Genomic DNA, 23,556 nt, shown 5'->3' with positions numbered 1-23,556 from the left:
AATAATGGGTTTTGTAGGGTATTCATTACTTTTCAACCCTCTCCCTTGTAGAGTGCCAGTGCCACTACTCTTAACTATTCTTTGAATAAAACATTCCTATTTCCAGACTCTTTGTCTTTTCAGTGACTATCTGTTGTGCCTGGAGTGTTCTTCCTCTTCACCTCTGCCTTCTGGGTTCCTTTGATTATTTTGAGACTCAGTTCAAATTCCTCCTTCTGTAAGAGACCTTTCCCTAACCCTCCCGTAGTTAGTGACTTTCTTCTGAGATCTCTCTCATTTATGTTGTGTGTGTGTATATCCACATATCCACATACCACACATATCCACATATACACAACCAGCCAGTAGTGGGCTAGGCCAGAAGTGGGAATGAACTAGGGAATAGGATAAAAAGAAGCCTGCGAGCATCCATATTTCGAACTCCCTGGATGATCTTGTTTGAGCAATGAGGGCAGTGCCCTTTCTCCTGAGAAAGAATAAAAGGCTTTTTCTGCATTCTGACTCACACTCCGATTTTAAAATTTGGTAGGGGTCTCTGACCCACATAGTACTGTAACATTCAAAAATCCCTTCAAGCTTCTTTTGAAATTTAGTGGACTCTTCAATGTGTTTGGAAAAGTTCTAGGCATGGATTTTTGGGCTATTTTTCTGTGGAGGATGTATTGGCGGTCATCAGAACCCCCTAGAGCCTCCCTTGGGATTTGGAGCAAAGAAACCAGTAAAGAAAGTTTTAGGAGCATCTTAGAGTATTGCTTAAAGGAGTGGCCTCTGGGTTTCAGTGTCACTGATCCAAGTTTGAAATGGGTCTTTGAGGGGAAGCACAGAAGAATGCTGGTAATAAAAGATCAACAATGGTTAATATTGAGTGGAACAAGTGAAAATATTCCCATAAAGTAAAGGAGAAGACAGTCACCAAACTTGAGCTGGGCTTTAATCCTGACAGGCCCAAATTTTATTTCTCTATAGAATACCTGGTCTTGAGAAAAACAAGAAAAGCAACAAATAATATGTCTGCCAGGTGTTTCTGTAATTGCCTACTTATGGTAAATAACAAAAGCAACATGTAATCTGTAATAGTTTCTGAGGAAAATAATTGAAATATGCATTTGTATTGGGTAAAAAGATTGTAAGGACACACCTTCCTACCAATGAGAATGAAGGTCTGGATACTGGGGAGGGGATTTGGGGTTTTTGGGTTGTCCTAGAATTGTTTGTACATGGGTATATAACTGCTTGCCTGATTTTTGTATTTTGCCTGCCTGCGCTGGTGCATATTCTGGGTAGGTGACACCCAACTCTCACAAGACTTGCTTAGAAAAAAATAGCTTCTGTTTCTACCTGGAGAAACCTTTGAAAGAAGAAAAGTTCTTCTTTCAAACTCTTAATGTCAAGACTTTTTCTGTGACTCTTTGAGGCCTTTCAATTTTGACAGAGTATTTTGTGTTGCAGCCTCTTTTTTTTTTTTTAAAGAATCTTTGAACCTAAGGAAGTCTTATTTTTTTTTTCAGGTTCCAAGGTACCTTAGAGATGATTTTGTCTAAATCTAGGATAAATTAATCTAGGATCATCTTTCTACCCTGGGTGAGAAAATTAAAATTACCCTTAGCTAAGAAATTGCAAAGTTTTTGGATTATAGAGTGTACATAAAATATGCCGTTTTCTTTATGGGGACAAAGGACTATTATATCTCAGTTGGAACAGAACTCCATCCCTTCAGTGGGGTTCTACTACATCAAATTCTTGTCATTTGTTAAGATTTTGACCTCTTTAGTTAGGTGATCTGCTTGGTTTCAAGTCCTCTTCCTGTGATTTGGACTAAGACTCCTAAGGAGTCTTAAGTGTGCTGAAACTAACCTTTGAGCAAATACCTGTAAAAATGTGTTCCTATAACGGTTATAGGATGCAAACCAGGATGGTTGGTTTCTGTTGGCCATACAAGTAGTGAACTTTAAAGGATGTCTCCTTACCTTTTTTGTATTGCAGCTGGAATCCAACAGAGAATCTCTTCTATGGGCATGGAGTCACTAGGCATCAGTAATCTCAGAGGAACGTGCAGAATTGCTGTGATATAAGCTGACAACATGTTTTAGCAGGTAAGTTGTAGATGTTTTGAAATCCTTTTCATCTTTTGTTGTGTCTTAGATATCTGTCATCATAATAACTTTTTATGGAGGGGTTCTTTTTTTCTCTTATATTCTTCCAGTCTTTCTATTTTTTTATATTTTATTTTATTTTTTCCTTTTTTTTTTTTTAAGGGAACAGGCAGGGTAATTGGCCCAAGGTCACATGGCTAGTAAATGTGTCAAGTGTCTGAGGCCAGATTTGAACTCTGGTCCTTGAACTCCAGGGCCTGGTGTTCTATTCACTGTGCTACCTAGCCACCTCCAGTCTACTTTCTAGCTTTGGACTTTGATGTTAGTGGCTAGGCTCTGCTTGCTTCTGGAGAGAAAGTCTGGACTGGTCCTGTTACTTTTTCTTGGAATTTTTAGTGTTCTGTTAGTCCAGGATCTCAGGATAGCTTAGTCTGGGGATCTGCAGTCTTCAGTACTCCTGAGTTGTCTGATCCAGTGGTCTGATTTCTGCCCTTCTTGGTCTGAGCTCTGTAAGTTCTTGACTTGGGTTTGGTTATAAACTGCAGTCGACTGTTGCTAGACTCAGCCCTTATCATATAGCTGGGAAACTACTGGTTTAGAGTGACAAAACTGCAAGTTTCCCTTTGATCAGGCATTCCTACCCTGGTTGTTCCTCTATAGGCTTCAAACTGGGCTGGAGGCTGGAAGTGAGACCTTGCTCTGTTCCTAGCATCTGAGCCACACTGCTGCTGCTTGTCTTTAAACCTTTCTGTGCACAGCCCAGGATCCACGGGTGCTCTTTAACCAGGGAATATCACTAGTAGGTGGACCTCTCCATGGCTGGCCCTGGATCTGTGATTTGGAATTGAATAGGTAGTGGGCACCAAAGCTACCAGTTGGCTCCTGTTCCATTATGGGACTTCCTCTTGTGCTGGTATACAACTTCTTTCTTGTAATGGAGTGCTCATGTAGAGGAGGTCCCCAGTGTCAGGAGATCTTTCTCTCTATGCTGACCTGGGCTAGAAATGTGACTCACTTTGACATTCTTTTGGATTTCCTCTTCCTAATTTGATATGATGTATTTTCTCCCCCTCCCCCCCAAATTTATTTATTTTCAACACTCACTTTTATTAAATTTTGAATTCTGATTTTTCCTTCTCCCTTCCCTCCCCACGACAGTATGCAGTCTGATATAGGCTATACATGTATAATCAGATTAAACATATTTCCACATTAGTCATGTTGTAAAGAGTAATCAGAACAAAAGGGAAAAGCCGAGAGAAAAAAAAAAATTAGTGTGCTTCGATCTGCTTTCAGACTCCATAGTTCTATCTCTGGATATGGATAACATTTTCCATCATGGGTTTTTTCAAATTGTCTTAGATCATTGTATTCCTGAGAACAAAAGTCTATCAAAGTTGATCGTTGAACAGTGTTGCTGCTACTGTGCACAGTGTTCTCAATTATTCTTAGCATCAGTTCCTGTAAGTCTTTTTAGGTTTTTCTGAAATCTGCCTGCTCATCATTCTTGTAGAACAATAGTATCCTATTATATTCATATATCACGAGTTGTTCAGCTGTTCCCCAATTGACAGACAGTCCCTCAATTTTTAGTTCTTTGCCACCACAAAAAGATCTGCTTATATTTCTATATATGTGGGTCCTTTTCCCTTTCTTATGATCTCTTTGTGATAGACCTAGTGTTGGTATTTCTGGATTAAAGGATAGGCACAGTTTTATTACCCTTTGGGTATAGCTCCAAATTACATTCCAGAATTGTTAGATCAGTTCATACTCTACCGACAGTGCGTTGGTGTTCCAATTTTCCCATATGTTCTCCAACATTTATCATTTTCCTGTTTTGTCATATTAGTCTGATAAGTGTGATGTGGTACCCCAGAGTTGTTTTCATTTGCATTTCTTTACTCTGTAGTGATTTATAGCATTTTTTCAAATTACTATAGATAGCTTTAACTTCTTCATCTGAGAACTGCTCGTTCATATTCTTTGACCAATTTTCAATTGGGGAATGACATGTAAATTTGACTCAGTTCTCACTATATTTTAGAAATGAGGCCTTTATCAGAGAGACTGACTGTAAAAATTTGTTTCCCAGCTTTCTCCTTTCCTTCTAACTTTGGTTGCATTGGTTTTGTTTGTACAAAACCTTTTTAATGTAATATAACCAAAATTATCCATTTTGCATTTCATAATGATCTCTTTCTCTTGTTTGATCATAAATTCTTTCCTTCTCCATAGGTCTGACAGGTAAACTCTTTATTGCTCTCCTAATTTGCTTGTGGTATCACCCTTTACATGTACCCATGGTCTATCCCTAGTTTTTGCTGTACTAGCTTCCAGTTTTCCTACCAGTTTTTGTCACATAGCTCTCCGAGAATCTGGAATCTTTGTATTTATCAAACAGTAGATAGTCTTTCTCTCCCAGATTGATTTTTTTCTTTTGGACTTCTTTGGTAAAAGAGGACATTCTTTGCCTCATTTCTTACCTAACTTTAATCACTGAATGGGTAATGTCTCAGTCAAACTGAGAAAGACCTTAGCTTTAAAAGGCCATGGTCTCCCATTGCATTCCAGTCATCCAGTTCTTTACCTTGCCACTGAACCCAGATGGCTCCAGAGGAGAAAGTGAGGCTGGTGACTTTGCACAGCCTTCTCTCTCTTAAGTCCAATTCATTTGCAGGTCATCCACATCACTTTCCTGATGTTACTGTCCTCTTTGAGAATGAAGGACAAACAACATTTACTACTGTGTCTTGTGTACCTAACCTGATTACACCATTCTTTTTTTTTTTTTTAGCCAGTACCAGATAGTTTTCATGATTGCTACTTGATAATGTAGTTTTAGATCTGGTACAGCTAGGCCATTTTCCTTTACATTTTCTTTTCATTAATTTCCTTGATATTCTTGACCTTTTCTTCCAGATAAATTTTATTATTTTGGTATGGCACTGAATAAGTAAATTAATTTAGATAGAATTGTCAATTTCATCACATTAGCTTGGCCTACTCATGGGCAATTGATACTTCCCCAGTTGTTTAAATCTGACTTCATTTGTGTGAAAAGTGTTTTGTAATTGTGTTTATATAGCTCCTGGATTTGTCTTGACAGGTAGACTCCCAAATATCTTATATTGTCTATAGTTATTTTTAAAACTCTTTTTCTTTCTCTTGCTGCTAGGCTTTGTTGGTCATACATAGAAATACTGATGATTTATGTGGGTTTATTTTATATCCTGCAACTTTGCTAAAATTGTTAATTATTTCAAGTAGTTATTTAGTTGATTCTGTAGGATTCTCTAAGTATGCCATCATACCATCTGTAAAGAGTGATAGTTTTGTTTCCTTACCACCTGTTCTAATTCCTTTGATTTCCTTTTTCTTCTCTAATTGCTAAAGCTTACATTTCTAGTACAATGGTGATAATGGATATCTTGGTTTTACCCCAATCTTATTGGGAAAGGTTCCAGCTTAATCACCTTTTCCGATATTGCTTCCTAATGGTTTTAGATAGGTGCTACTTACCATGCTACTTAAGTTATGTCCTCATCTTCCTGATGTTGTGGTCCTTTTGGAGAAAGAAGGAAAAATCACAGCCTGTGAATAGTCTTAGATCCCTTAATGAGGACCCAGCTGGTCAGTTCCAGCTCCTCTAGGCTCCTCCTCTCCTCTTCTTCCCTCTCCTTCACTCTCCACCCATCTTTCCCCCTCCCCTCCCATTGTTCTGCCCAAAGGAAGGTAAATTAAAAAATTTTTTAAAACCTACCTAGTTATCTTGGGTTTACTGGCTAGATTTATTTCTTACTGATCATGGCTTAAATCCAAATCATTCAGGCTCTCATGGATTGGACAAACCATAAGTCCCTGCCCACGTACCACTTAATGGTTGTTTTTTGGGTGTTCCGGGCTTAGAGTGAATGTAAATAGTAATTGTTTCTTTTTCAGCCAGCAACCCTGAGGGTCTTCCCCTCTCTGTTTGATATATATTTTTTAAAGGGGCCATCCCTTAACTCACTTACCCAGCCCTAACCACTGAATGGTCATTGCCTCAGTCAGAGTGGGAACTTGGGAAGACCTTAGCTTAAAAAAGCCATGGTCTCCCACTGCATCCTGGACTCCAGTTTCCCTGATCTGTATCTGGCCACTGGACCCAGATGGCTCTGGAGGAGAAAGTGAGGCAGGTGACTTTCCACAGCCCTCTCTCACTCAAATCCAGTTCAGTTGCAAGTCATGTGCATCATCTTCCTGATGTCATGATCCTCTTTAAGAATGAAGGACAAACCACATACCACAGGATTTCCTTGAGGCTGCCAAATGCTCAGGACTCTAGCCCTCAAATCCCTTACCTCCTCTTCCTACCTTACTCTGTTAGTAAACCTCTTGCTTTATTATCAGTCTGGAACACTGTATGACAAGAAATAGAAAGAAGATCTAGGGAGTAAAGGAAGTGATAATATGTAAATATGATAACCCATTCATAGACATTCAACAAGTCTCAATACACATGTAAATTAGGATTAGGCAGTGATGAAAAACTGGTGAAATGGAACCTATGTAATGATTGAATTCTGCAATGGAAGAAGTATTTTACAACCAAAAGAAGGTGTTATTTTTCTCTGGGGCTAAGATTCATCATTATAATTATTTAGATTTAACTTCTTGCAGCATTTTCATTTGCTATATTACTTATTGTACATTGGTTCTGTTTGCTTCCAGATCATCAGTTCACACAAATTTTCCCAGATATCTCTTGAGTTCTTAATAGCCATTTTCTTCTGGTTAGATCTATGTATTAGGTTCATATATTGGATGTCTGCTCTGCTGGTGATTGCTCATTGGGAGTACATCCTAGGAGTGGGGTGTGGTGATCAAAGGGTACTTTTTCATGCATGACTCCCAATTTCCTTCCAGATCCATTAAAGCAATTCATATCTGTACCAAAGTGATTTGGAAGTATATGGTAAATTTCTCTTATTAACAGTAATTTGGAGCATGTTTTCATGTACAGTCACTAGTGGTTTTCAATTCTTTTGAACCACCTGTCCTTTGGCCACTTTTTTTTTCTTTTTGGAGGGCATTTGGGATTAAGTAACCTGCCTGAGGTCACATGGCTAATTTTTGTGTTAAGTGTCTGAGGCCTGATTTGAACTCAGGTCCTCCTGACTCCAGGGCCAGTGCTCTAGTCACTTTGCCACCTAGCTGCGCTGGCCACTTATTTTTTTGAGAACGGATTTTTTTTAGTGTTAGAAATGTGCCAGTTGCCCATATATATTGTATATCCAACTAGTGATGTTTGATGCAAATATTTTCCCCCTCTTCTAATTATCAACTCCTTTTTATCTTTTATTTAGTTATGAGTTCTAATAGGCACAGTTGTAAAAAAAAAAAAGGTAAAAAAGAAAGTTGTAGAAAATCTGTTTTCTTCTCATTTTTTTTAAAAAAGCAATCGGGGTTAAGTAACTTGCTCAAGGTTACACGGCCAGTTATTTCTGGGTGTGGTGCTGAGTATCTGAGCCCGGATTTGATCCAGGTCATCCCGACACTGGAGCCGGTGCTCTTACTCACTGAGCCACTTGGCCGACCCTAAGCAATTGGGGTTAAGTAACTTGCTCAAGGTTACATGGCCAGGTGTTTCTGGGTGGGTGCTGAGTGTCTGAGCCGGGGATTCGATCTCCAGGTCTTCCCAACACTGGAGCCGGTGCTCTTCCTCACTGTGCTACCTGGCCGCCCCTTCTTCTCATTTTTTTATGGTGTGACTTTTTATGAGTTTAAAAGTACCATTTTTCTTTTAATCTTTTTATTGATGTTATTATGCTCTTACATACTTTAATTATTTCAAGTCTTTTTTTTTTTTTCTTTGCTTTTTTGGAGGGGAGGGACAGGCAGGGCAACTGGGGTTAAGTAACTTGACCAAGGTCACAAAGGGTCAGCTGGGTCCTCATTAAGGGAGCTAAGACTATTCACAGGCTGTGATTTTTCCTTCTTTCTCCAAAAGGAAAAAGGTTAAGTATCTGAGGCTGGATTTGAACTCAGGTCCTTCTGACTCCAGGGCCAGTGCTATTCACTGTGCCACCTAGCTGCCCCCGATTATTTCAACTCTTATCATGGTACTCTGAATTCCTCATTTATTAGTTCTTTTGGCATAATATTATGGACTTTGTTTTCTTTTTAAAATAATTTCTATTTTTTTTTTTTACTATCATAAAATTGCTGTGATATTTTGATGTGTATGAGACCTTTCTGTCTTTGATCTTCTTAGTAAAAAATAGTTCTAGTGCATGTTGAGGTGGGGGCTCTGCTCACCCAAAAACTGTTGCAGCTTCATGATATGTTGTGGTGGAACCATCTCGAAGAATTCAGTCAGACCACCTATAATCCAAGTATAGGTATTTATTGAGATTGACACCTCTCATAGATCGGGTTAAGTGCCAAGAGGAACCAGCAGCTTCAGAAAAAGCAAGATGGATTTTTATAGAGTAAAGATGCTATTACAGAACAAATCATGAATATTTAAAAGGCAGGAGGGGTTTGTTAAGGAATTAGGTAATGGAGGAGGAGTCCCATCTGTGGTCTGGTGGTTAAACATTCTGGTCATTCTGCCCTCCAGTTGGCTGGCTATTGTGGTCCTGTCTGATCAAGACAGATAGTTAGGTATTGTGGTCCTGTCTTGGGTTAGATGGATGATGTGATTGTGATTGAATATAGGAACACACCTGTTTCTGTGGGAATGGGTCTTGGGGCAATGGTGACTGGAGGTAGTAGTTGAGTTCCCATTACATGATTACACACATGCTGTTTCTATGGGAACTAAAAGTTCAGGGACACACCTGTTGTTCCAGTGAGCTGTGAGGTATATATGAAAAAGTGAGGACATTGGCAGGGGGCCAGGTAGGTAAAGTGGGCCTCCTGTTCAGTGGAGCCAGGCCTATAATGAAGTTAGAATATTGGGGCTGGGGGCAACTTTATTGGGATTCCATCAGTGGATACTAGAAGTGGATGCTCTCTGGATCAAAGATTTTGAATAGATTAATATTTTTATCTCTAATAGTCCCAACTTATTTTCCATATTAGTTTAATTCATAGCTGCACCAACAGTTTATTTGTATGTTTTGTTTTTTTTTATTACCAAAGGCATTCCAACACTGGTATTTTTGTCTTAGTTTGGATATAAGGTAAGACCTAAGTTATTTAACGTAAGTTTCTAATTGTTGATTTGGATTGGTTCTTAGTCTTATTTTTGTTAATTATTTGTTGTGGATATTAGGCTTTGATTTTGATGTTTGGTGCAAAGATTCTCTCCCTCCCTCCAATTTATCAGATTCTCTTCTCTTCTAGTAGCTCTAATATTTGTGCAGAGGACTTTCAATTTTTGTCCTTTATGATCACTTCTATTCTTTAATTAATAATTTCTCTCATTGATCTGAAAGGTCTTATGTCGTGACCTTTATTCCATTTTGTATTTTTCATGGTATACATGACAAGATCTAGTCATTTCAAATAATGAGTTATGACTTTCCAGTTTTTACTGTTTTTTTTTTTTTTAACAACTACAGAATAGTTCCATTCAGTATGCTTTGTAAAAGAGTTTTTTTCCTTTGTGTAGTATGGGATCAGATCTGGGTTTAAGTCTTGCTTTTGATACTTATTAGTTATGTGATTAGACAAGTACATTAGTGAAATATACTGAGTTACAGAGGTTCATTTTTTTTTATCACAGACTTCTCAGAATAATGTTTTTATTTTATTTTTTATTTATTTTGTTTTGTTTTTTATCTTTTTGGAAGGCAGTTGGGGTTAAGTAACTTGCCCAAGGTTACACGGCTAGTTTGTGTGTGTGTGTGTGTGTGGGGGGGAGGTTGTTAAGTGTCTGAGGCCGGAACCGAACTTGGGTCCTCCTGACTCTGGGGCCGGCGCTTTACTCGCCACCTAGCCACCCAGAATAATGTTTTTAAATGCATAAACAATATATTACAAAGGAAGTAAATTATTTTAAAACATGATATAAATTTTTTTAAAAACTAAATTTGTGGCTCTTGGGTTATAAGAACCCCTGATTTAGATAGGCTGAGCTCTTGGGATATCACCTGATCTAAATACATTTGCTTTTTTAAACCAAACAATAGGAAACATTTGTTCAACTTATTATAACCACATGTTAATTTTTAATTTGTTACTAGTTTCCAGAATGTTTTTCAACATAGACATTGTTTTCCCACTGACTCAAATCCTGTGGTTTGCTTGCTAACCATTTCTCACCATCTAGGGTAAAAAAGCCTATGAGATTTGCTTGTACTTAGGATTGAAGGAAGAACCTGTTTGCAACTTATGCCCTCGCCACTGCCACAGAAATCATTCTTCCTTGCCCCACGATCAAGCCCAAACCAGCGTCGTATGTTTCGTTCCTTCCATTAGTAGACGTGACACTTCTGCTCATTGTCACCTCCATACTATGAAGAAGCACTGAAATAACTTTTGTATCAGAACCTTTTTAAAAAGCAATAGTTTTGATCTTTTGTAAAACTTTTTAAAAGTGATATTTACTTTGTATTTGTCCTTTACCTGTCCTTTATCAGGACTAAAAGGGTTGGATTTGTTTTTAATGGTGGCCTTATTTACTCTTTCCCCTGCAACCTTTATTACTTCACAGAACAACTGGTTTCAGGATCCTATGATAGAGAAAATGGTGGAAATAGAGTCAACAAAGGTTGAATGTTTATATAACTACCAGTTTTTTTTCTAGAAAGTTTAGTTTCTTGTCATAAGCTCTCTAAGGAACAATTACTGGAAAAAAGAATAATGTTTACTTGTCTTTCAGATTACTGATATATAAAAAAACAACTGATGTAGACTGTACTGGCACATCTTCAAAAGAACAATGGACTGGAATACCAAACCAGAAGATCATGCTGCTCTTCCATCCTATTTAGAAAGTCAGTCACATTTTCTGAGAAAAGCCTTAAGTCCACATACCTTAACACCTCAGAGTTCTTGTAACTATTCTGGAAATAATCAGGAGATATTTGTTTGCCCTAACAATAAAAATGCAACTTTACAATCACTGCAGTATCAAAATATTGAAAGTTCTAAAAATCTTCAGCAAGCCTGTCACCCAGATATGTCTAGTAGGGTAGTTGTCATCCCAGAAACTTCCACTGAAAGAATTCCTTTTTCACAGTTGAAAGTAGTACCAAATCAACCAGATCAGAGTTCACACAGATTGCTTGGAGCTCCAAGAAACTCTTGGTTAAGTTCTTCAGTGAGTGATTCTATCTTTTTCAGCAGAGGATTATCTGGTATGACATCTCAAGCTAGTGTTGGAGGTAATGTACATATGACATCTCAAGCTAGTGTTGGAGGTAGTGTACACAATGCACTTAAATCTCAGGACCAGTATATCTCATCAAATACCTATACTATGCAGCTACATATGCTTTCATCAAATCCTTCAAAAGTTCCTTCATTGTATCCAGGAAATCAAGCATCTAATTTATATTCAGCAGAACAGCAAGTAAGATGGGTACCACCTTGTACATCCAGTGGACTAACTCTACCTTTTCATCAACCAAGTCAGTATCTTGATTCACAGAGAGGTGTAGTAACCAATTTATCTAATACAAACATTCAAAAGCAACCTGCTATTTCAGCTACACCATTACAGGTTACAAATAATCAACTTTTAAATCCTAGTGGAGTTGTTGGAGCACCTCCACCACCATATCCAATGGCACAGTCACGTCAATATGCAGCTATTAATACGGTTACTGACGCCAGTAATAGAAATTTTCCTAATTATTACTGTAGATTAATCCCACCGTTTCAAAAAAATAGTCAGTATTTAACTCAAAATCCATCTAATGAAGTTTTACATACTCAACAAGTACATCTTTCTGAAACAAAAAGAGTTTTTGGAAGAGATTGCCAACAACAGTGGCAGAACACTAATGAAAATGGCCATCAGAAACTGAATGTTGAAACAAACTATCCCTTGAATGAACCGGGCAATTCTTTTGCTGCTGGTGGAATGCCTCACTATAAAAATAAACAGATGAGAGCAAGTCTTTGCGATGCATCTTCTGAATTACTGAGCAGAATCCCAGGACCAAGCAACCAAATAAACAGTCATTCTCTTGGAGAAGGTAGTGGTTTTCTTGGGAAAAGTAATGGTTCTCTTGGGGAAGGTAGTAGTAACTTTGTAAAAGGTAGTGGTTCTCATAGAGAAGGTAGTCATTCAGCTAATTCAGAAACTGACATATCAAGGGAAAGTGATTCAAAGATAACAAAAGAAGGGTTATTTAGGGATATAAAAAAATTACTGGCAATGAAAAACGAATTTTTGAAATTAGCAAAAGAAATTAAAATAAAAAAATCCTTTCTTTCTGAAAATCAGGATAAAATACCTAATTCTTCCTTGCCACAGAATCCTGCTATGTCTCTGCAGCCTATTTCTAAGGATCAGTCTTTTCCACAGTTAATGTCAATTAATTCAGAGCATCAACCACTGACAGTAATGAAATCTACAGAAGAAGCAAATAAAACTAACAATACACCGAACAGTAGCGTTAAAGAAGTAGAATGCAGCAGACAGATTAATCAAGGCAATTCAGTCTTGCCAAATTCTACCTATTCTGGAAAATTTCAATCAGAGCAGGTAAATACTCTTTTTCAGGAACCTTCCCCTGTGTGTCAGAAAATCCTATCAGCTATTAATCCCGCACACACAGTATCAAATCAGGCCCCCTCAGATTTTAATAATGGTGATGGATTTGACAGACCTCAGCAATCTGGGGATACCATTAAAACTGTTGGCCAGCAAAGACAGAAAGTTTTGAAAAAAAAAGAGGACAATTATAAACTTCTTTCTCATCTCCTTAAAAGCAACAATACAACTTTAGATTTTGCCCCCAAAATAATGAATCAGGAAACATTAGCAAAAGATATAAGTGAAAATATGCAGGACTATAATAAATCTATACATTCTGTAGTAAAACAAAGCACAGAAGTCACTAGTGCTCAGTCACAATTCAAAAACACAGGAATTCCAATGACTACTGTCTCAAATACAGAGGGTTTAGATACTTCTATTAAACTCAAAGACAGGACTCCAGTTTTGCTTAGTGGGAAATCTTGTACAAAGGATAATAATTATTCCATGGAAGAACTAACAGCATGTCTTGCATTGTGGAAAAAGGCACCTTCTGAATCAACTAACGTTAACAAGTGTGACAAACTAGGAAAAAACAAAGTATCAGATGGAATGTCATCTCCTACAGCTGTAAGAAACATAAATGAAACAGTTTTGCCAACTGTAAATGTTCCTATTGGGCACAAACATGAATCTGGAAATTTAAATTTAACAAAGGGGATTGAACTTCAAATTGCTGTTGTTTCACCTTTAATCCTTTCAGAGGTAAAACCATCAAGTGACCAATCTCTAAAGCCAACTAAATCTTCATTGGAATCAGTGTTCCCAGTTATTCAAGAAGGCAGTGTATGTAGTTTACAAGACCAAGTTAAAGAAAAAACAGTTGCTTCATCAAATGTTACTATTAAAAGAACAGACATTTCTGTTGCTACAAATAATGTTGCACTGATTAATAAATTCGATTCCAAATTACAAGACATAAAATCAGCTGATGAAATAGTACATTCAAACATAAACTCTTTTTCATCTGAAAAAATGAAAGAAAAATCAGACAAGTCAGAGCCACACCTATCACATTTAGAAAAGGATATCTGTTCTCCCAACAATGCAAACATCTCAGGGCAAGGTATAGAACAAAACAAGGAAGAGCATATCTCCAAGCAGTTAGGGGATGATGCTCCAATGAATGATGACTTGTTACAGATTGCCAGTGTCTGTTCTCTTGTCAAAGGTGATATGTTTTATAATTCCCATATAGCCAATATGTTCAACTGTGTCCCTTCAACTCAGGTTGATGAGAAAGAGGTTTCTTTACCAGACAACACTGTGATTGATAATGGACAGCTTAAAAAGAAGTTGAAACAGACTAAGTTTGAATCTGTGAATAAAGGGCAAAATTTTCTGAAAATTACTAATGTCCTTCCTGAAGTATCTTATGGGACAAAATCATCGGGGACTTCAAAATCCTTTAAATTAAAGCATTGCGAAACAAATGACAGAATTGCAAACCAAAAAAATGACGTGGAACAGAACATTGAGAAGACAGAAGTTGTTAGTAATAAATGTTGCTCATCAACTGATAATCAGCCAGATCTTAACTCTAAAGAAATTGCTAATGCATCTAGTGAACATTTCACCAAAGAGCCTTTATCTCGTATGGTCCAAAATATTGAACAAGCAAACAGTGAAATTATTTTTGACAAGGCAGCATCTGTGAAATATCTAGATAACCAGTTGTCTGAACTTGTAGAAGAATTTCCTTATGGTATTGAAAGTGCAGACACACACAGTATATCAGCAGAAAGTAAAAATTCATCACTGCCACTAACCATGAACCCAGTAACTAAAGATAAAGGAACCAGTATCAAAAGCAACTGTGACTTGGAAGATCCAGTAAATCAAATTAAAATTACAATATTGAGCTCAGAGCACATGAAAGAATTATTCCCTATAGAGAATAAAGAAATCTGCAAGGGAGATGACAACCTAGACAAATTAGAAGATTCTCAGAGAAAGGAATCAATAACAGAAGTCCAAAATCATTGTGATTCTTACATGAAAACCACAAAAGATAATGTCAATTCCATAGTACCCCCTACAGGAAAAGATGATGTTCATTGCTGTGCATTAGGTTGGCTATCTACAGTTTATGATGGAGTGCCCCCATGTCTGTGTGATTCTAGAAAGAACGTTACAACAGAAGAGAAGCTTGATGGCCAGAGTTCTGTTTCAGAAAGCTTGAATTATAAAGGGGACACAGCCACTGATGGAAACATCCTTGTTACAAAAATTAATAGTCCATTAAAGAATAACTTTCAGAATTCTCCAACATATCATGAAGGGAAAAGAAGTTTGCTTGAAATGGAGCAAGATGAAATAAAATGTTCACCAAAGGGCATGGAGAAAGAAAAATCTAGTTTTTCCTCTAGAAAGAAAATAGTAAAACATAATGAAAGAGATTCTCAGGAAAATCCACAGAAGAAATTTAAGGCAAGAAACTTAATCCCTTTAAATGGAGAAAAGAGAAAATCACATTTTTGGTCAATTAAAAACAAAGAATTTCTTAAGAAGGAATGTTCTTCAAGAGATGTATTATCAACAGAAAAGTTAAAACGGAAATTTAAGTCAGGTTGCTCAAAATTTAAAAATCCCAAATGGAAGATGGAGCAACCTAATGTATCTAATATGGAGCATAAAAAGAAAAAATATGAGTTAGAACAGAAAACCTGTATAGTAAATGGGTTTAAGTTGGGTGAATCTCTCTCAAGCACAAATGAAGAAAATTGTTTTGAAGAAAAAACCTCTACAGATGCAAAGTCTGCAGACTTGGAAAGGAATGTCTACCAGCCTATAATGAATACTTCAGATGTGAACTTGAACTGTACAGAGTCTAATGGTAGTCCATGTAAAATTAATAAGGTCCTATCTTCTCAAGATTATTTTCAGAGACAAAAAAAAAAGGAAAAGATTGCTAAAGGAGACTTAAAGCAAAGGCACGAAAGTGAGAAATTAAAAAAAAATAGGCCATGCGTTTCTGAATATGCATGGCGTAACAAACTCACCATAAAACTGGTTAACTCTGCAATATCAAATGAGGGACACAATGTATGGAAATATAAAAGATCATTAGACAATTTAACACACCATAATAAAGCCACAAAGTCTCACAGAAGCAAGATCCATCATTCAAAAGAGTCCAAAATATGTGGCATTGCAAGGAATGTGCAAGAAAAAGTTGGTGAAAAACAGCTTGATAATGTAGTTATTTTAAGCAGAAAAGCTAACAAATATAACCAAACTCCTCTCCAAGGAAAGGATCTAAAGGAACAAAAGAAACTTTATTTGAACAGGGTTGCATTTAAACGCACTGCGCAAGAAAGTATTTGCCTGACAAAGTTAGACTGTTCACCAAGCAGTTCTGTAAATCAAGTTACTGATGGTAATGAGTCCAACCAAGATTCATTTTCACTTGAGAAGGATAAATTTGAAAAACCAAGAATGCTGGAATTTAAGTTATGTCCAGAAGAACTATTTAAGAATGGAAACAGTGAAGAACATACAGATTTTAAGTCTTTTCCCAGGAAGGAGCAAGTTCCTGTACAAGGTATGACATTTTAAAAAAGATGATTGCTTATATAAGATAATGATTCAGATACAGAATTTTATTGTAATTGAGAAACATTTCTTCTGTAGTAGACTTGGAATCATTAGAGACCCGGGTTCAGATCCTGCCAAGGACACCTAACTTGCTGTGTGACAGTGAACCAGGGCCTTAGACCCTCAGTTTGATTGTCTGTAAAATGTGCATAATAGCTAGTATTTACCTTGTAAGGCTCTTGTGAGGTCCACGTGGCATAATGTGTATAAATCATTTTGCAATCCCGAAAGCACTATTTAACTTATCATTTTGGCTATGTTAAAAAAACTAATGCCCCAGAACTGTAAAAAATAAAGTTCTCATAAATATTATGTGAAATAGTATGTAAAAGTTACATGTATCTATTACTAAGAGATATGTGTTGTGTTATGAAGAAAAAAACAGGGAAAATGTACTCACTGAGTTTTTTGATAGATTATTTTATTGTAATTTGTCAAGACAGGTATATATTATTCTGTACTTTGTACTGCTTTTGTGCTTTTTTAAATAAGTCCCCACCCCGCTTTTCTTCTATCTAACCATTTTGGTTTATGTAAGTTTTGAAATAGTAGTGTATTTGAGAACTCTTAGTTCTTTTTCTGTACAGAAATCACTCAACTTAACTGAATGTTTAACACATGCGTTGTTATGTCTCACTGAAATACTAATATTAGACTTCATAGTCTGATCAAATCAGTGTATCAAAGAACTATAGAAATATTTGTATTTCCTGCAAAAGAGAAAGTACGTTATATAAGAACATGTTCTCATTGAGACCGCTTTGCTTTCTGCCTTCTTATTCTGTGTGTGTGCAATGCAACTTTTCTACTTCAAATATAGTTATCTTAGAACTTAGAAATATTTACAAATTAAGATATATTAAAGTGACAGTTTAATCATTTACAGGCATAAAAAGTACAAAAGAAGATTGGTTAAAATGTATTCCTCAGAAGAAAAGGAAAATAGAAGCAATCAAAGATAAAGGTGACACATTGCCTATACTCAAGTTTTAATGTTCATTTTTTCTTTGAATATGGATGTTATTGTACTTATTTGGGGTAAAGCATATTTATAACATGCTATACTTAATTGTTCTTTATTATTTGTGCTTTCCTTTTTTTCTCATGTTTTGAAGTTGGCGAGGTTTTTGTTTGCTTATCTTGGTTTCTTTCTGGTGCTTATGTTTAATGAGAAGAAACAGTTCTGATGAAGAAGAAAAAAAACCTGAAACTACTAGTATTATTGTTGCTTTAAATAAAAGTGGAGAGAGAAATTGGAGTTTTATATTTCAAAGCAAGACATTCTATTTTGAGTGTATAAGTTTGTTTCATTGAAAATAACAAGATTTCAGAGGTATACAGAGGATTATCAAGAGTACAAAGAAGGAAAGCTAAATAAAAAAGAAAGCAAAAATAGACAGATGAAAGGTAGGTAGATCCATGATACCAGGGAGTGAGACTTAAATAATTACAGAATCATGGATTTTTAGCTGGAAAGGATGACATGGATTGATTATCTAGCCCATATCTAACCTGAGTAAGAATACTCCTTATACAAAATCCTCAACAAATGATCCATCCCGTTTACCTTTGAAAGATTCCATTAATGGTGAATTACTGCCTCCGAAGGAAATTCATTGATTCAAGAGAAGGTGGTTTTGTTTTGTTTTGTTTATCTTAACCAGAATCTTTCGCATCTTCTACTTAGCTGCTATGGCTAGGTTACTGGTTTTTTTTTTTTTTTAAAGCAATCGGGGCTAAGTAACTTGCTCAAGGTTACAGGGCCAGTTATTTCTGGGTGTGGTGCTAAGTATCTGAGCCCGGATTTGATCCCCAGGTTATCCCCGACACTGGATACTGGAGCCGGTGCTCTTACTTGCTGAGCCACCTGGCCGACCCTATTTTTTTTTTTTTTTTTTTTTTTTGCTTTTTGGAGGGCAATTGGGATTAAGTGACTTGCCCAAGGTCACATGGCTAGTTTTTGTGTTAAGTGTCTGAAGCCGGATTTGAACTCAGGTCCTCCTGACTCCAAGGCTGGTGCTCTATTCGCTGTGCCACCTAGCCACCCCTGGTTACTTGCTTTCAGAGCTAAATCTCAGAATAAATTCTCTACCTTTTCCAGGTGACAGCCCTTTAGGCTTTTATATTCTTCTTAGAACACTTTCTATATAGGGCTGCTAAGTGGTGCAGTGGATAGAGTGCTGGCCTTGGAAGAGTCTTCCTGAGTTCAAATCTGGAAATTCAAGTCAAAACATATTAGCTGTGTGACTTTGGGCAAGTCATTCAACTCTTGTTTGCCTCAGTTCTCATCTGTGAAATGAATTGGAAAAGGAAATGACAAAACCACTCTAGTATCTTTGCCAAGAAAATCCAAATGGGGTCACAGAGTCTGATACAACTAAGAGAACTATGGCAAAAAAACACACTTCTAAACCTTCAATACTTTCACATGCATCTCAGTAAAGCATGATTTTCAGTCTGTTTGCCACTTTGGTCACTCAATATAATTCAGTTTGTCAGTGTCCTTCATATGATTTAATACCCAGAAGTAGACATGTCCTCTAGACCATGTGTGACCAGAGCAGGTGTGTTGCTTCCCTGAATCTGAATGTTATCTTTTTCATACAGCCCAAAATTGCATTATTTTTTTTAACTGTAATGTCACACTACTTATTTATTTTATCAGACACTAGGTAATTTCCATAAGAAATGTTGTCTAAACTTGCCTAACTCAACCTTTATTCAGTTAATTATTAGAACCAAGTATAGGATTTAACATTTAGACCTGTTAAATTTCATTTTATTAGCTTTAGATTATCATTTTAACCTGTTTTAAATGTTAGCTGTGTTTTCCAGGTTTGTGTCATCTAGAAATTTGATTCTGCCATGTATACCTTATGTAATCACAATATAAATGTATTACTCCTTAGAGAACACCTTTTTAGATTGGCATCTTTGTCCAGGTGACAGTCACTTGTCCTTGATCAAATTAACCAGTTGTAAATTTACTGAGTTTTATTGTTCTCAAGCTCATCTTTCTCTGTATTGTCTATAACCTATACTAATAATACCCAAAACTTTAATTGAAATTTTAAACATTTTCTTTAATGTTTAAACTATTTTCCTTGAACAAAATGTCTGTTTCTCATGCTTCCTTTAAATCATTCAATTATTTTAGACAACTCTCCTGTCCATTTCAAGCATATATGCAAGAGTATAGAAAAAGTATTAACTTGAGTTACCTGTTTTACAAATAGCAGTTCTGCAAAGTTGCTTAAAAGTTTCTGTTGAAATCAGTTTATTTGTTGAGGTCCTGTTCTAGCACAAGAAGGTAGCAACAGTCAATAAAACAGAGCTCTTGCTATCCAGAAATTACAGTCTAGTGGATGAAAAGAGCTGCAGGACTAGAGAAATTTCCAGTGCTGTGATTCTTTAAAATGGAAGAGTACAGCCTGCAGACTGTAAACTGGTGAGCTGGATTCCTGATTACTTGCAAGAAAACAGAACTAGGCGTCTTGTTGGAATGAGTTCTCATCTGGAAACTTCCATTCAAAAACTGCACTGTTGTTAAGAGGAGAGTAGAACATGAAACACACCTTACATCAAAAAGGAATATAGCAAGTTGTACATAGATTTGCAGTTTCACGTACAATTATTTTTTAAAATTATGCTTTTGTTATGCATAGACATGCTTGTTTTAATAAAAAAATTTTAAATGAGTGAAAAGCAGACTGAAATGGGGCAAGAGAATCAAAGAGAAAATGAAATTGGTAGAGGAAAGCACAACAACCTTAGAATTTTGCATTATTTTGATATTAACAATATTTTTAATTGGATTTAGAATTCAATTTATCATTTTAAAGAAAGAAGGGAAAAGTAATCTTGACAAATTTGGCAAAAATGAAAAACTAAACTAGGGAAACTGAGGATGTAAGATACAGGTAAAAAAGGAGGTAGATTGACAAGCACTGAAGCAGGGACATGGGGAAACAGAAATAAGGAAGGAACATGGGCATACGTTGAAAGAAATTAAGGAAAGAATACAAAAAATCAAATAGCACCAGCTAGAGGTTGTAGAGCTTATTTTTTCTTTGAGTGTAATTTGAGTACACAATCTTTAAAATTTTATGAACTTAATCTGAGGTTCTCTCTCACTTATGAATCTACACAAAGATGTGGGAAAGAGGCTGGGAGAAGAAAAGGAATATGGGACACTGGGACACTGAATGAATGCCAAAGAAGGAACATTTGGGAAAAGAATGTGATGAAGACAAAGCCAAGTTATTATAGGAATCCATGGGTCAGAGAGGGAAATAATTGATTCTAGACATTCAAACATTGTTAGCAATACATAGCTACCCTGGTGGAGGGAAAGAGACATGGGTAAAAGGAAAGGGACATAGAGATGCTAGGAAGGCAAAAGAGAGAGATACAGGCACAGAATAGGAAAGGTTAAATCCAAGAGACTTTGAAATAGGGAGAGACAGAAACCTGCAAGACAAATCAGGGTGCACACCCAGAAAGAATTGAACAAGATGAGAGACATACAAATCTGACGTTGAGGTACATTGAAGTAAGATGAGTCATTCAAACCCAAACTCAAAGCTGTATTGAAGTGTGTATATAGAGTGTTAAATGATTATATCCATTTGACATGATAAAATTGAAAGATAGACATAGAATGAAGTGGGACATTAAGGAATGGAAAAGAGCAAAAGAATTATAAATTAGACTACAGAGGTAGAACTTTTTTACATTGACATCTTTTTAAATAAAACTAATGTAGCTGATTTACTTCATTATTAAATTAGTATTCCATATTTCTTTGATGCTTAATATTAAATAACAGTAACATTTATTTCCTTTAGATGACAATGCTCTATCTAATTCAAGAGTGTACAAGAGAACACTGAGTGAGGATGGATGCAAGGCTGTTCAGAACCCGCCAAAAGATTCAAAAACAATGTTTCAGACCTACAAGAAATTATATTTGGAGAAAAGAAGTAGAAGCCTAGATGACAGTCCTACAAAGTAATTATCTTTTTGTTAGATAAAGTTTAGAAAGCAGTATTTCAGGACTGAAAATGTCCAAATGCTATTCCTTCAAAGGATTAATTAATTTCTGTTCTTTTCTCCTTTTAAAAATTCAGTTCCTTAACTGGCAGTGGATTCACTATTGCAATTATGAAGGCTTTCCAATCATAAGCTTTATTTCTGACTTAAATAACATCATTTGGAAATGTCTTGTTTGTGTGAGGAGAAAGTTTAATATTTCTTTGCTTAGAAAAACACCGAATAAATTGATACAGCGAAACCTGATTGTGCTTAAACAGGGATACCATAAAAGTATTTAGCTGCTGCATTGTCAAACCAAACAGACATAATTACAAAGTTTTGTTTTAATTTTTCTATTTTTGTATTTCAAATGCTGACCAGAACTGTTAAAAATTACTCCTTAAATTTGAGGAATGTTCCTCAGTAACTTGTACACTTTATTTAGAATTGTAAATACATTCTTATGGTTATAAGCTATATTAGCAGATCTTCATTAATTGTGAATTTTGAAATATATCCTTGAGTATTTTGTTAAAAGTGCCATTTTGTACTGTTAAATTTTGTACTTGAATTGTAAACTTCCCCCAAAATCTTTTTTTTTACATTGAAAACAATTTGGATGTTTAAACGTTACTTTTCATACTTGAAATAAACATTTATTTTAAAAAATGAAAAAGTTGGTGTTTTTTTTTTTTATCAAACTGTTAACTTCTGTGAGCTTGTTGTTAATAGAATGTTATAAAAACATTTTCATTTATAAAGTAGAATAAGAACATTAAAGGTGAGTAGGTTGTCAGTAGTGTAGTTGATCAGGTTGGGTTGGGGAAAAAAATGGGTGATTGAGGTAGATTATTACTAAAGCTTGATTCTAGGAATAAGGCTGGTTGAAAAATGTAATACTGAAGGGAGGAAGGAAGATAGTTGATGGTGGATTAACAGGAAGAAGTACAGCTGGACTCTCTCACAACAGCTCCACACATCAAGAAAATGTAGCAGAATGACAGAAGATCCAAAAAATAATAGTTTTTCTAGCCTAAAAATACATAGGTTTACAGAGATGTCTATACATCCTGGGGGCAGGATTGCAGAGGAAAAGCATTGTAGAGCATTCCATTGAAGGAACTGAAAGAACAAAGCTATTCACTAGGGCAAGGGACCCTTAGAGGGGGGTAGGAGGGGCACTGTTATCAGATTAGGCCTGGTGGTATTGAGTTCACCATTGACAATCTTCCCTTAAGGGAAGCTGTTAGCTTATAGAATGTATACTCATGAAAAAATACTGGCGATATTTTTCTAAGATTAGTACAGCTATGTGCCCACAAGAAACATCCTGTCAAGTGCCAGCTGGTTTTTCTCTCTGTACTTAATGCACACCCAGCCCCCAAATCCTGTGTGTCTGTACAAAAATTTCTATAGATTTCCCTGTATGTCCTGAAACCTTATACACATTAGCAGTTCCAGGGGAGCCACCCAAAATCCAAGGCATAAGAATTCCACTCAGAAGGGCACTTTGGAGTGCATTCTTCTTGCTCAATGGACTCATGTCTCTGCTTCCCAGTGCAGCATCTCCCTTAGTAGAGTTACACACTGTTAGTGTGAGTGTCTTGAGTTGTAAACTGGGTCCCTTTCTCTCCCTTTCTCCCTTTTTCTAGTTTTACATATTCTCAGAAACCAGACTAAAGGGTTGTTTTCCCTGACATCTCTGGCTGCCCCCTAGGCCTACATACACTGGGCACCTGGATAAAGACAACCTATTGATAGCTGCACCTGTGCTGATGAGCCCAGTCACTGAAAGCAAGGACTAAAAGGAGAACCCTATACATCCTCAGGAGAGACTCATGCCAGAAGACTGTCCAAAACGGGCTCAACCTTGTGCAGAATCAGGAATAGGTGCCAACTGGCAGCTCTACTGCTCACTTAAGTTTTAGGTCACAGATCCAGTACTGACTGAGGAGGGGATTAATGTCTAGGAATAGCATTCCAAAAGTGACAAATGATCATGACGGGGTCATGGGATGTGTACCTGGAGCGTATCAATTTCAGCATTAAACAACAGCTATGTGGTTCTTACTCTAGGAGTGGAGCAGAATCTCAGTTCCAGCCTCCAGCCTTATCTGAAGCAGGCAGAGGAGT

At 36.5% G+C, this 23,556-nt stretch overlaps 1 protein-coding gene across 5 annotated transcripts in view; it reads left to right on the top strand.

The window, feature by feature from the left end:
• The window catches only part of LOC138166401 (retroelement silencing factor 1-like), a 131,247-nt gene extending 109,148 nt beyond the window's left edge, over positions 1-22,099 (top strand). For 3 of the 5 annotated variants that reach the window (XM_069094854.1, XM_069094850.1, XM_069094852.1), the window contains exons 2-5: positions 1,984-2,093; positions 10,906-16,336; positions 17,276-17,353; positions 21,237-22,099. In XM_069094854.1, the coding sequence (XP_068950955.1) occupies positions 10,966-16,336; positions 17,276-17,353; positions 21,237-21,403 (5,616 nt within the window). In that variant the 5' untranslated portion in view covers positions 1,984-2,093; positions 10,906-10,965 and the 3' untranslated portion in view covers positions 21,404-22,099. Of the gene's footprint in view, positions 1-1,528; positions 1,582-1,983; positions 2,094-10,905; positions 16,337-17,275; positions 17,354-21,236 lie in introns of those variants that run through there. The other 2 variants (XM_069094853.1, XM_069094855.1) reach the window with 2 other exon arrangements.
• Positions 22,100-23,556: the final 1,457 nt, after the last annotated feature.

Source organism: Petaurus breviceps, unplaced genomic scaffold (genome assembly GCF_028583685.1).
Source record: "Petaurus breviceps papuanus isolate PSGF00001 unplaced genomic scaffold, PetGlider_PUasm1.0 221, whole genome shotgun sequence".
Taxonomy (NCBI): Eukaryota; Metazoa; Chordata; class Mammalia; order Diprotodontia; family Petauridae; genus Petaurus; species Petaurus breviceps.
Note: the sequence above shows the minus strand (reverse complement) of the source record. Positions and strands in the feature narration are given on the sequence as shown.